The following is a 14,175-nucleotide window of genomic DNA, read 5'->3' as shown; positions in this document are numbered from 1 at the left end:
ATTAATTTGAAACATGCTTGGTACTTTACTTAGTCCTATATTCATTTAGGATACTTGGTTCCTACATATATACAAATGAGAAGAAAATATAGAAAAAAAAAGTGCATACTTCACACTCATCTCTATGTGTTTTTTACTAACTTTAGCCTTTTCATTTCTGCGTGACAACCTAGTGCTTAATTTTATGGAATATAGTTCACTAGGTTACTAAATTTAGTCTCTTCCAATGCCTTTTTTATCAAATTCACCACTGTAGTTTGTACTTAACTCATATTTTAACTATTCCCCCACCTTATTTGATATCATAGGTGGAATTATATTTGTTGAAAAAACAATATAGATGTGATCTTGTCCTCCTCAAAATTTATTTTAATATCATGTTGCAAGACTAAATTTGAAAAAATGATAATTCCCTATCAACTTGTGTCCAAATATTTTAAGTTTTCTACCTATGAATCTATACTTAAAGTTAAGTCCTAGGAAATTTATTATCATAAAATATCACAATTTTACCACTTAGTTAAACTTTATACCATCCATATCAAAACATTCAAGCATCTTGCATAATTTTGTCATTTATATCTTCCTACATAAATTACGTACACAACAAGAGGCTTACTTTAAGCTCGATGAAATACCAAAATTTAATCTCATCAAAGTAAGATATTAAATTCAGTTTTCATAAGAAAGGAAAAAGACACAAGATCAAGCCACTAGTAGGGAAAGAATTATTTGATATCCTATGGGTGATCTCATAATATTGGGTTACACTTTTTTGTCAAACTTGACACTTAAATCAATGTTTGAGATTTTTCATGTAGGTTCTAAATATTTTCTTTTTTTAAATTAGAAATGAATTTTCCATATTTTTACGTAACTTTTAATAACTTACTATTTTTTAAAACTAGAAATGAATTGTCCATATTTTTACGTAACTTTTAATAACTTACTATTTATAGTAATCAAAAATTTTCAAAAGTGACATTTATTGTGTATTGCATAATATTTTTTATAGCAAGAATTAAATTCTAATTTTCAAAATTCAAATTTGTCACACCAATATCTAGTGGATAGATAATTTTTCATAATTTTATGTTACATATATATTTTTTAGTTAATTTTTAATGTGAGTAATTGTAATTTGGACATAGGTGCATTCTATTGTGTATCTTTTTTGTATCCATTTGAATCAACTTCTTTTTTGTGTTGAAATAAGGCTATCAATACCTATGGAAAAGATATTTTATATAATTTTTTCTCTATTTTTCATTTTTTCCACATGCGCAAACACAGTCCTTAATATTCGATGAAAAACTTACATTCATAGAAATAAAAAATAAATATATTAATGAAATTTAATATATTAAAATTCTTTGTGGCTTATAACAAGGACTACATTCTTACAAAACAAAACTTCTAAATGAGCTCATTTGATGCCCAAAGAGCTAATGTAAAAGTGGTTTTGTGTCAACATTTTGATAGATGTGTAAGAGACTTCATTCCAGGTATTAAGAGTAGAGAGGTTCTATCCAATGGAGTTTGATCTAAGAGGCTTTGATCTAACTCTCTTAAATTAATTTCTTGAAATGAGACGTCTCAAGGTCTAAATCATTATACTTTTTTTTAAATGTGAGATTTCGGGAAAAATCAGGATGTATCAAAACGTGTAACTCAATATTGTAGGATCACCCATATAGTACCATTAGAGGCTGAGTCTAGTTGTAGTTTAAAATCCAATGACTTATGTAACATTTTTTAGACAAAATGTATATGATTTATGTTTATTTAATTGATACAAAATAAAAGTTCATATTAAATTAAAACAATGAAGTATAAGATTTTATTCAAATGAAAATTATATTATACCTTCATTTTTAGAGATCGAATATGCTCTAGTGACATTTTTTCCTTCAATTTCAAATAGCATGCTCCCAATAAGATAATGTAATTTTGATTGAAATTAATGCATGAAAATCATATTATAACTCAATTTCATATTTTTGAATACTTTTTCCTACAAAGAGAAAATATTCAAAGAAGTATGCATAATACTAATCTAGAATTATGTCTCTTTGATGAAAGTAAATATAGAACTTAAATCATAAATGAAGAAATTTACGAAATATTAAACTAAATATAAAAGTTGTTATAATTACCTTTCTGGTCCATATCCTTCTAGCACCCAAACTCATTTGCTTCTCAAGACATTGCAGCTCCTTAAAATTTGATGATTCCAAATCTTCACCAATCATATGTCTATTTCAATAGAATAGTATTTCTTATTATTAAAATATTTCTAATATTATTAGAAAACTACGTAAAAAGATTTGTTATAATTTGAAACCTATAACATAAATATATAATTTTCAACATAAAATTAATTCTAAATTCTTACTTGTATGTTTTTTCTAAAAAAGTAATCCTCTTTCGCATGTTCTCCACTTCCAAACGTAGCATCTATTGGCACAAAAAGTGTTAAGCCATCGACGATTAATACTATTAAATGCATCCTGCTAAATAGATAAGAAAGATGTATGTGATCCAAAGTATATATTAAAAAAGTTGATAAATAGAATTCACATTATTATTCTCTATTTTTTCTTGAACACGTTATGTCAAATGTCGTAAGTCAAAAGTATTTATTTTTTATATGTCGTCAAATGTCGTAATTCAAAAGAGTATTTATTTTTTATATGTCCAATCATGGGAGATTGCTACCATGTATGCCCTCTACTGCCCTTGAACATAAACCCATATTACATTTTCTTAATTATCAAATACGTATTAAATTCCCTTGAACAAATTTTTTTACAGAAAGAGTGTGTACGCCGACATGTGGATTTCTTGAACAAAATTCTATTCGCTTTGCGTGTGGTGTATTTTAACTAAAGGATTTGATTTTAAGTATGAGAGTTTTATTCTCATATTCATGACTAAGAATTTATAGTGGGGAGTTGTAATTGATCTTCAGAAATTATTTCAAGATATCAAATAATTATACAAACTAAACATCAATTATAAAAATAATTTGAACTATTGGTGTGCACTTATCATAGTGTTTGATAAGGCACTCACAAAGGATTTCTCCGCATTAAATCTCACATCTTCTTTTCTATGGTGTTTATTAATTTCGTTTTTATTCAATTCTCCAAAATTTCAACTCTATTTCATTATGTAAGATGGTTACTAACCTATGGAATTGATCCAAATTATGGATTCGGATGACAATACCTGAGTGAGAACTACGGTATTGTAAATTCTGTTTACAAGAACCAAAAAGCATAGAATTGAAGCAGGCCAAAAAGTAATCTATTCCATTCGAAAATCCAACATATAGAAGTTCATGAGATTCCAAGGGTCACAAAAACCCCTTGAGAATCGAAGTCCAACAGTCACATTTGTTTATTACATAATAAAATCTAAAACTATGTAATTTTTCAAAAAACTATATAAAATTTGTCCTAACTTTAACTAGGCATAACATTTTGCACGGGATTCGAAATTACGAATCGTTTAACTCGTTGGAAAGGTCTCCAAGAGTTGTAGACGAAATTTTGAAAGAGAACGCTTCTTTCAAGGGCTAAAAATGCCCTAAAGGCCTTCAAAAATGCCAATTACTAATGTATAGACAAACTAAAAAAAATATGAAAATATTTTTTTCAACTATTTCAAATTTTCTTCTGATCATTACTTCCTCCTTGGAAAGCAATGGGCCCCATTGCATCAACACTTTGAATGAGATGAGGAAAACGTTTTTGAAGCCGCTTTCTGGTAAACCACTTTCCTTGTTGAGCAATCTGCCCTGCTCGAACCACTTTCTACAAGTAAATCTGTTGTTGTTTGAGTGTTTTCACCATGGTGTCCACAATATGATTGCATTGAAATGGGGTAGCTGCATTTGGATTCAATTCTATAGTGGAGATTGTTTCCGCCACATCTGCAACATCTAATAGTGGAGGAAAATATGGCTTCAAGAGTTCCACATTGAAGACTAGATGAAGACCCAGAAATGGAGGTAAGTTAAGCTCAAAAACATTATCACCAACTTGCTTGATGATGGTGTATGGCTCATAACGCAGAAGATGAAGCTTCCTATTGGCACCCTGCAATCGTTCCTTCTGGATATGCAACCACACCTTGTCCCCGACTTGAAAATTATGAGGAGTACGATGCTCATCATGTCTCTCCTTATACTTCTTATTGGTGTGTTCCAAAATTTCATGAACTTCTTGTTGTAGATGATGAATTCTATCAATGAACTGGGTTGCCTTATCTTCCTCCTTACCAACACGTGGAACCAGATCAAGTTGAATAAGTGGTATGTCAACGTCCATGGGTGCAAGTGGCTGATAAACAAGACAAACTTCAAATGGGTTGTGGTCAAATGAACTGTGAATTGCCCTATTGTAGCTATGATGAACATATGGAAGACTTTCATCCCATGTGCAGGGATGTTTTGAGTGGTACATTCGTAGGATGTGTATGATCATCCGATTCACTACCTCTATTTGGCCATCTGTTTGAGGGTGGAAAGCAGTAGACTTTGTTAATTTTGTGTCCATCGTTTCCAATAGTGTAGACCAGAACATACTAAGAAACCTATTGTCCCTATCTGAGATAATGGTATTCGGCAAACCAAAAAGAACCCAAATGTATTCAAAGAATAGCTTTGCAGTGTCCTCTGCAAAAATTGTTTTTTTACATGCAACTATTACTGCCATTTTCGAGAACCTATCTACCACAACATACACACAATCATAGCCTCTTTTGGTGGTAGGAAGACCAGACATAAAGTCCATGTCCATAGAAACTGAGTGCCACGGTTTTTCAGGAACAAGAAGTGGTGAGTACAGCCCAAGTTTACGATTGGCAGGCTTAGCAATAGCACATGCGATACAAGCTTGAATATATGAAATAACATCATTCCGTAATTTTGGCTAATAGAAATACTTCTGAAGTATAGCAGTAGTCTTACCTATACCAAAGTGACCAGCAACCTTACTATAGTGAGCTTCCCATATCAACTTTTTGCGTTCTGCATTGGGCACACAGATTTGGCCAAGGTGACAAAGCATTCCATCCTGCAAATAGTGTTAGGTCCTGAAGACAACTGAGAGGGGGGGTGAATCAGTTGTCTAATAAATTCAAACCAAAAACAACTTAACTAACTTAATGCTTAATATTGATAAACCAATTAAGTATGTCGGTAGACAGTGTTAACAGTTAATTGCTATACTGGTAAAGATTAATGCATGAAACATAAACACAAAGTCATCCACAACACATAACACCAATATTTATACATGGAAACCCTGTAAGGGGAAATACCACGGTGGGAAACCTTACCCACAATCAGATGATACTACTGCAAATAGTAAATGTACATAAATGGGGTCTGCACATGCAGAAAGGCCAACAACCTAGAGCTCACCGCTCAATCACAAAATGGGAGTCACACTGACTACAGTTGGATGGTTAAAACCAATAAGAATTAACTGCACAAAATAACATCTTCATATGCTGGATTCAGTACCGATGTAATGCTAATATGCTTTCACAAAAACCTAGCTTCACCTTCAAATGATGTCTTCGTGTATAGCTCTGCTTAAACTCACATATACCTTCACACAATCCTTTTTCGTATTTCACACTTGATCTTACAAATAAGATCTTACATTTATACCATAACCTAAGACCAATTTTAGTAGGTCGGCTCTACAAGATATCACAATAAAAAAATTTTACAAACAATATAATATCCGATGCAATAACCGATTGAACATGTCGGCTTAATGCATTTACAACAATAATTAATCATCTCCATAGCGTGCCATGTTGATCTGGAAAAGATAAACCTGTCGGTGTAACCCTAGACCTATTTGCCGGCAACAACAAATATGCAACTATGAATATACCAATGAACAAGATGTCCAAACGATGTTTTCGACATTACTAAGTGTTTTCCATATCATTCCAAGTGCCGGTGATCATTATATCTTGCGGGTGTAACCTATACCAGTAACTATGCAATAGTTACTTGTTTGTCGGTGAATGTTGCTGGATCTCCAAAGTGCTAGTGTTTTAGTAGGTGTTGACATCCATGACAAAACCATACCAAAATACCAACAATCTCCCCCTTTGGCATTGATGGCAACACAAGATGGAAAAACCATCAAAGTGCCAAAACGGAAATGCCAAGTATCAAAAACCAACAATCTCCAAAAAGATCATAACCAGAAAATTATTTCTTCTGAACAACAATCTCTCCCCTTGAGAGCAACATGTGTTTTCCAAAGTTTTTTTTTAAATACCAATCTCTCCAAAAAAGATAATGTGTTTTTCCATAGATATCTCTCCCCCTTTGACATCAAATGTCAAAGTTACAATAATACCAAATTCATATACAAAATACCAATCAATTCAATATACCAACTACTCCCCCTGAGAAGTAGCTTCCTCATCAAAGACCGGAGTAAAAGATTTCTCTGTTAATTCTGCCGGTTGATGACAATCATCAATTGTCTAAGTCTCTACCGGTGATGGTATGACTTCAAGCTGATCTCTGAGATATTCAAAAGTCTCCTTAGGTAAAGGTTTTGTGAAAATATATGCAAGTTGTTCTTTAGTATTCACATAAACCAGTTTTATCTCCTTAGCTTCAACTTTTTCCCTTAGAAAGTTCAGTTTGATAGAAACATGTTTGGTTTTAGAATGTAATACTAGATTCTTAAATATATCAATTGCTCCAGTGTTATCACAATAGATAGTAATAGGTTCCTTGCATTTTACCTTTATGTCTTTCAACATTTGCTTAAGCCATAGTACCTGTGTACAATTAGTTGCTGCTGCAACATATTCTGATTCTGCTGTTGATAAAGATATACAACTCTGTTTCTTACTCAACCAAGAAACTAGTCTGTTTCCAAGAAAGAATGCTCCACCGGTGGTGCTTTTCCTATCATCCACATCTCGTGCCCAATTTGCATCTATGTATGCACATAATTCAAAGTTTTCATCTCTACCATAATCCAAGATTTATAGTGCCTTGTAAATACCGAAAAATTGTTTTTACTGTTGATTCATGATTTTCTCTAGGATTACTTTGAAATCTTGAAACAATACATATTGCATTGATAATATCAGGTCTGGTTTGTGTCAAATACAGTAAACCTCCTATCATAGATTTGTATCTAGTTGGATTACAGGTGTAGATTCATCCCTTTATGATAATTTGTCATTTGTTGTCATAGGTGTGCTTACCGGTTTAGAGTTCTCCATCCCAAATTTCTTTAGTAACTCTTTTAAGTACTTGGATTGACTCAAGAATATACCTTTATCAGTTTATAAAATCTGCAATCCTAAAAAAAAAATTATATGTCCAATCATAGACATTTCAAATTCTTGCTACATTTTAATAGAAAATTCCTTACATAATCCATCTTCTCCTCCAAAGATTATATCATCAACAAATACTTCTATAATCAAGATGTCATCATTAGTTATTTTGTAATATAAATTGTTGTCTGCATTTCCTTTAGTAAAACCAATCTTTAAAAGATACTTATCCAATCTTGCATACCAAGCTCTTGGAGCTTGTTTTAGTCCATATAGAGCTTTCCTTAACCTGCATACCATATCATTGTCATCTGTCAAAGAAAATCCATCAGGTTGTTCAATGTATACTTCCTCTTCAAGATCTCCATTCAAAAATGCACATTTAATATCCATTTGATAAACTTTGTAGTTTTTGTGAGCTGCAAAAGCCAAGAATAATCTGACTGCCTCAATTCTAGCTACCGGTGCAAAGGTTTCCTTGTAATCAACTCCTTCTTTCTGAGAATATACCTTACACACTAATCTTTCTTTATTTCTGACAACCTTACCATCTTCATTAAGTTTGTTTCTAAATACCCATTTGGTTCCAATTACATTTTTATCTTTAGACCGGGGAATTAATGTCCAAGTGATGTTTTTCTCAATTTGTTCTAATTCTTCTTCCATAGCTTTAATCCAAAATTTATCTTCACATGCCTCATTAACAGAAGATGGTTCAATTTGAGAAATAAGACATACCTCTTCATTTGCCAATCTTTCTCTTGTCATAACTCCTTTCAACTTGTTTCCAATTATCTGATCTTCAGAATGATTCAGTCTTACATACCGGGGTGTCTTAGTTTTCTCTTGTTCTTCAATTACTGTGGAATCCTCAAATGGTACCGGGGTAACTGGATCTTCATTCTGTACCAGTGCATTTATAGTAGGTTCATTTGTCAAAAAATTTGTTGTCGGTTCAGAGTCTATATACCTTGAAGTTCCTCTGAATTGTTCATCAATCTTTACATTTGTACTCTCAACAATTTTATGCAATCTCTTGTTAAAACATCTATATGCTTTTCTCTAAGATGAATAACCAAAAAATATTCCTTCTTCACTTCTAGGATCAAATTTGCCAATATACTCATCTCTTTTAATATAACATTTACTTCCAAAAATTTTGAAATACTTAAGAGTATAAGTGTTACCAAACAATAGTTCATGAGGGGTCTTACCGGTTTCACCTTTGTGTGAACTTTGTTAAATGTATAGACCGTTGTGCTGATTGCTTCTCTCCAATAAACATGTGGTAGGTTTGCTTCTGATAACATACTTTTTGCTGCATCCAAGATAGTTATGTTTTTCCTTTCAACAACTCCATTCTGTTGTGGTGTCCGAGGTGTTGATAGCTGTCTTCAGATTCCATTCACTTCACAGAATTTGTTAAAGTCCCTAGACGTAAATTCTCCTCTTTAATCTGATCTTAAACATTTGATTTTTTTACTGGTTTCATTTTCAACCATTGCTTTGAATAGTTTGAACTTTCCAAGTGCTTCTGATTTTTCTCTGAGAAAAGTAACCCAACACATTCTAGAATAATCATCAATGATTAGCATGAAATATCTATCACCTTGTAAGCTTTTAGTTCTAGCTAGACCACATAAATCAGTGTGAATCAAATCAAGAGCATTATTTGATTTTTCTGGAATACTTTTGAAACTAGCTCTAACTTGTTTTCCAAATTGACATTCCTTACATACTGTATTCTAAAGTTTGACAATTTTAGGTAAATCTCTAATTGCCTTAGTAGTACTAATCTTTACCATGCAATCAAAGTTTACATGACAGAGTCTCTTATGCCATAACCAACTTTCATCTATATGTGCAATTAAACATGTCTTTTTATTGTTATTCAAATGAAAGATATTACCTCTAGTCTGATTACCGGTTGCAATTTCCAAACTAGTTCTATTCATGATTTTGCATTTTCCATTTTTAAATTGTAACTGAAATCCTTTCTCAACTAATTGACCAACACTCAAAAGATTATATTTTAGTCCTTCAACATAGTAGACATTGTCAGTGTTATGCTTACCATCAAGAGATATTGTACCCTTACCTTTGATTGAACAAGCTTTGTCATCTCCAAATCTTACTAATCCTCCATTGTATTCTTGAAAGTTCAATAATTTACCTTCATCTCTTGTCATATGATGTGAGCATCCTGAATCAATGATCCTTTCATCTTTTACTTCAACTTTAGTTGCCAGAGCCTGTACTACCGATTGAACAGTAGGTGTCGGTTGATCTTCTATTATGCAACAAAAACCCATCCATTGTCTATTGGATCCTCATCAGAATCATCAGTCACACCTTTATCAGCAATGTAACAATATTTCTCTTTATTCTTCTTAAATCTGTATCTCTGATATTCAGGGTTAGGCTTGTATGTTCTTCTAACTTCTTCTCTTAGTCTAGCATGTCTATCAGGGCATCTTGAAGCCATCTGACCAATCTTATTGCAGTTAAAACATTTAAAGGGTGCTTTACCTTCATACTTACTTCCAACTGGACCTTTAGGCATTTTCCTTGCAAATAGTGCTTCAAGTTCTTCAAGATCTTCATTTTCTTTCCTACTTTCTTCAAGTTCTCTTGCATAAAAGGCTTTCCAATCAGATTTGTCAACTGATGGAGCAGATGATGTTGATGCTTTAAAGGCCAAATCTATCTTTATAGTAGCAACAGGACCAAATTCTTCAATTTCAAAAACTGAAAGTTTTCCAATCAATGTGTCCCTAGTAACTAATGTATTAGGCATTGTTCTTAACTCATTTATAGCAGTAACCTTCATTTTGTATGCCGGTGGCAATCCTCTTAAAACTTTTGAAACAATTTCATCCTCACTTAAGGTTCCTCCACAACATTTAATACCCAAAACAATTTCATTTACTCTTTCCATAAAAGCAGAAATCCTTTCATCTTCTTCCATTTTTAGATGTTCATACCTGACTCGGAAGCTTTCAAGTTTTGCAATTTTGACTGTGCAATCTCCTTCATTCAATGTTTCCAAATGATCCCAAACAGCTTTAGCAGTAGACCTATCTGATAGTCCCATGATTTGTTGATCTGATAATGCGCTCAAAAGTGCTTCTCTTGCTTTGCAATCATTTTCCTCATCTTTTGTGAAGTTAGCTGGACTGGGCTGACCAAGTATAGCAGCAGTATAACCATTCTTTGTAACCTCCCAGATGTCTTTTCCAATGCAATTTAGATGTGTCTCCATTCTGATCTTCCATATGCCATGGTTCCATCGAGTTTAGGACTGTCCTTCCTGAAATAATTAGTAGACATTGGATCTCCTCAAGCTGTTAAACTTCTGCAAAAGAGGACTAGGCTCTGATACCAATTGTTAGGTCCCAGAGACAACTAAGGGGGGGCGGGGAGGGGGGGGTGAAACAGTTGTCTAATAAATTCAAACAAAAAACAACTTAACCAACTTAATGCTTAATACCGGTAAACCAGTTAAGTATGCCGGTAGACAGTGTTAACAGTTAATTGCTATACCGGTAAAGATTAATGCATGAAACATAAACACAAAGTCATCCACAACACATAACACCAATATTTGTACGTGGAAACCCTGTAAGGGGAAAAACCACAGTGGGAAACCTTACCCACAATCAGATGATACTACTGCAAATAGTAAGTGTACATAAATGGGGTAATGCTGATATGCATCTTCATATGCTAGATTCAGTACCGGTGTAATATTGATATGCTTTCACAAAAACCTAGCTTCACCTTCAAATGATTTCTTCGTGTATAGCTCTGCTTAAACTCGCATATACCTTCACACAATCCTTTTTCGCATTTCACACTTGATCTTACAAATAAGATCTTACATTTATACCATAACCTAAGACCAATTTTAGTAGGTCGGCTCTACAAGATATTACAATAAAAACTTTTTACAAACAATATAATATCTGATGCAATAACCAATTGAACATGTCGGCTTAATGCATTTACAACAATAATTAATCATCTCCATAGCGTGCCATGTTGATCTGGAAAAGATAAACCTGTCGGTGTAACCCTATATCTATTTGCCGGTAACAGCAAATATGCAACTATGAATATACCAATGAACAAAACTCCAGGACGAGATGTCCAAACGATGTCTTCGACATTACCAAGTGTTTTCCATATCATTCCAAGTGTCGGTGATCATTATATCTTGCCGGTGTAACCCTATACCAGTAACTGTGCAATAGTTACTTGTTTGCCGGTGAATGTTGCTAGATCTCCAAAGTGCTAGTGTTTTAGTAGGTGTTGACATCAATGACAAAACCATACCAAAATACCAACAAATAGAAGTCATTCACTTGCTGTCCCTTCACTAATTGATTAGAAACATCTGCAAATTCAACATCGTTCTCATACAAGCAAGCCCAAGCTTCAGTTTGATGACAACATGAGTTCAAAACCATACTTATGGCTACAATTGGAGGTCTACTCAAATAGTCCGCTACTTTGTTAGTACTTCCCTTCTTGTAGCGAATATTGAGGTGAAATTGTTAAAGATATGTTGACCATCGTTGATGTCGATCATTCTGCAACTTCCCTTGTGTTTGCAAAAATTGAAGGGGTTTGTGATCTGTGTGGATGACAGTCTCCTTACCCAAAATGTAATATTCCCACTACTTACAGGCTTGAACAATAGCATACAGTTCCTTGTCGTAAGTAGCATATCGACGTACTGTATCAGAAAAAGTCTGACTGTGATATGCAACTTGATGACCATGTTGCATGAGGACTGCCCCTAGAGCATATTCTGATGCATCTGTTTGTATTTCAAATGACTATTGCAAGTCAGGAAGAGATAAAACTGGTGCAAAACATAACCTTCATTTTAGCCCCTCAAATGCTTCTTGTTGAGCACTTGTCCATTTAAACTTTGCTTGTGTCCCCCCCTCAATGACTGATTTAGAGGCCAAGACTGATGGGAAAATCCCAACACAAATCTACGATAAAAGTTTACCAACCCGAGAAAACTTTGTAACTCTGTGAGATTTCTAGGATACGGCGAGTCCTTAATAACTTGTATCTTCTCTGGATCAATATGGACACCTTCACTGTCAATAACATATCCTAAGTATCTGATACTCTGTATACCAAAGGAGCACTTTTCTTTGTTTGCATAAAGCCCATGATCTTGTAAGGTTGAGAGAATTTTTTCCACATGTTGCAAATGTTCCTCCCAAGTTTTGTTGAAGATGAGTATGTCATCAAGATATACCACCACGAAGGAATCAGTGAATGGTCTAAGTATATCATTCATCATTCTCATGAATGTCGCTAGAGCATTTTTTAGACCGAAAGGCATCACTAGCCATTCAAACAATCCCTTTTTTAGATTTGAAAGTTGTCTTCCACACATTGGCTGATTCAATTGGTTCTTGATGGTACCCTGATTTCAAATCAATTTTGGTGAAGAATCGAGCCCCTCTAAGCTGGTCCAAGAGGTCATCTATCCAGGGAAGTGGATACTTATTTTTGAATGAAATTTTATTCAAGGCCCTATAGTCAATACAAAATCTCCAAGTTCCATCATTTTTCTTTGCTAGAACAATGAGGTTACCACAGGGTGATGCACTTAGATGAATATGTCCCTTCTCAATCAATTCTTGTATTTGCCTCTTGATCTCATTATTCTCTAATACTGACCTACGGTAGATTAGTTCATTAGGTAATGGAGTTCCTAGTAACAAATCAATAGTATGGCTCACTTGGCAGTGTGTAGGTACCCTAGTTGGTAACTTAAACAGATTTTTATATTTCATCAAAATTTGATCCATTGATATTTTTTGCAGTGTTGTGGTGTTTGTGATGGTATGAGAATTATAAACTGATTTCCTTTCTTCTTCAAAATGAATCATCAATAAAATGAATGTTCCTATTTTGGCAACCAACCTCTTACATTGCTTGACACTAATCAAAGAGGTAGTGTATGCAAGGCTTACCTCTGGTATTCGGTATTTCTGCTCACCTAATTTGATGGTCACGCTGTGAGGCCTGGACTCATAAACACCATGTCACTGGTACATATATGGTTGTCCCAACAGAACATCACAAACATCTAAGGGAGCCACATCACAGATTACCTCATCTTTGAAAGGCTTTATGGAGTATGAAAGCCAACACTGCTGGTGCACCTAGATATCTCTTCCTTGACTAATCCATCCCATTGAATAGGGTTGCAGGTGGGTTGTTGTTTTCAGATTCAGTCTCTTCATAGTCTCTACCAATATTAGGTTCTTTTGACTTCCACTATCAACGATAAAGTACAGGTCTTTTCCTCCAACCCACATTTGTGAATGGAACAATCTCTCCTCATCCTCTCGGGGCAATATCCTTGTAGTAGCTACCGTGGCATATGGATCAGCCTTAATGACCTGTTCATGATTTCCTTCTGTGCAAGTTTCTGCTACCTTAGATTTTGCCGTGTCTTCATGCGTCTCCATCATTAAGCTTTTTATGGTTCTGCAATCTTTTGTCTTATGCGAGGGACTCTTATGGAATTCACACCACATGCCGTTTTCTTGTGTCTTCTTCATACTCCATGTCTTTTTTGTTGGTGAATTGGGAGAGGGGTCCTTAGAGGTTTGTTTCCATGTAGTTTTGCCACCTTCACCCTTCCATCTGTTGTTTGCGAAATTATCCCTCCTTCCCTTTTGTTTGAATTTCTCCTCAATTTTGGTAGCAAATTTATATGCACTAGGTAAAGTCTCTATGTTCAGGAATTCCATTTCGGTTTGGATGTACCTGTGGAGTCCACTCTGATATTTCAAAACTCGGTGC

General features: G+C 34.1%; 1 protein-coding gene across 1 annotated transcript in view; it reads right to left on the bottom strand.

Annotated features, from left to right (window-relative positions):
• Positions 1-14,175, bottom strand: part of LOC131078129 (truncated transcription factor CAULIFLOWER D) — a 134,127-nt gene that overhangs the window by 54,769 nt on the left and 65,183 nt on the right. The window contains exons 3-5 of the mRNA XM_058015804.2: positions 2,396-2,457; positions 2,157-2,256; positions 1,867-1,908 (exon numbers count right to left, since the gene is read on the bottom strand). Coding sequence (XP_057871787.2) covers positions 1,867-1,908; positions 2,157-2,256; positions 2,396-2,457 — 204 coding nt within the window. The remainder of the gene's footprint in view (positions 1-1,866; positions 1,909-2,156; positions 2,257-2,395; positions 2,458-14,175) is intronic.

The sequence above is a fragment of the Cryptomeria japonica genome, chromosome 5 (genome assembly GCF_030272615.1).
Source record: "Cryptomeria japonica chromosome 5, Sugi_1.0, whole genome shotgun sequence".
Classification (NCBI taxonomy): Eukaryota; Viridiplantae; Streptophyta; class Pinopsida; order Cupressales; family Cupressaceae; genus Cryptomeria; species Cryptomeria japonica.
This window is presented reverse-complemented; position numbering and strand designations above follow the sequence as displayed.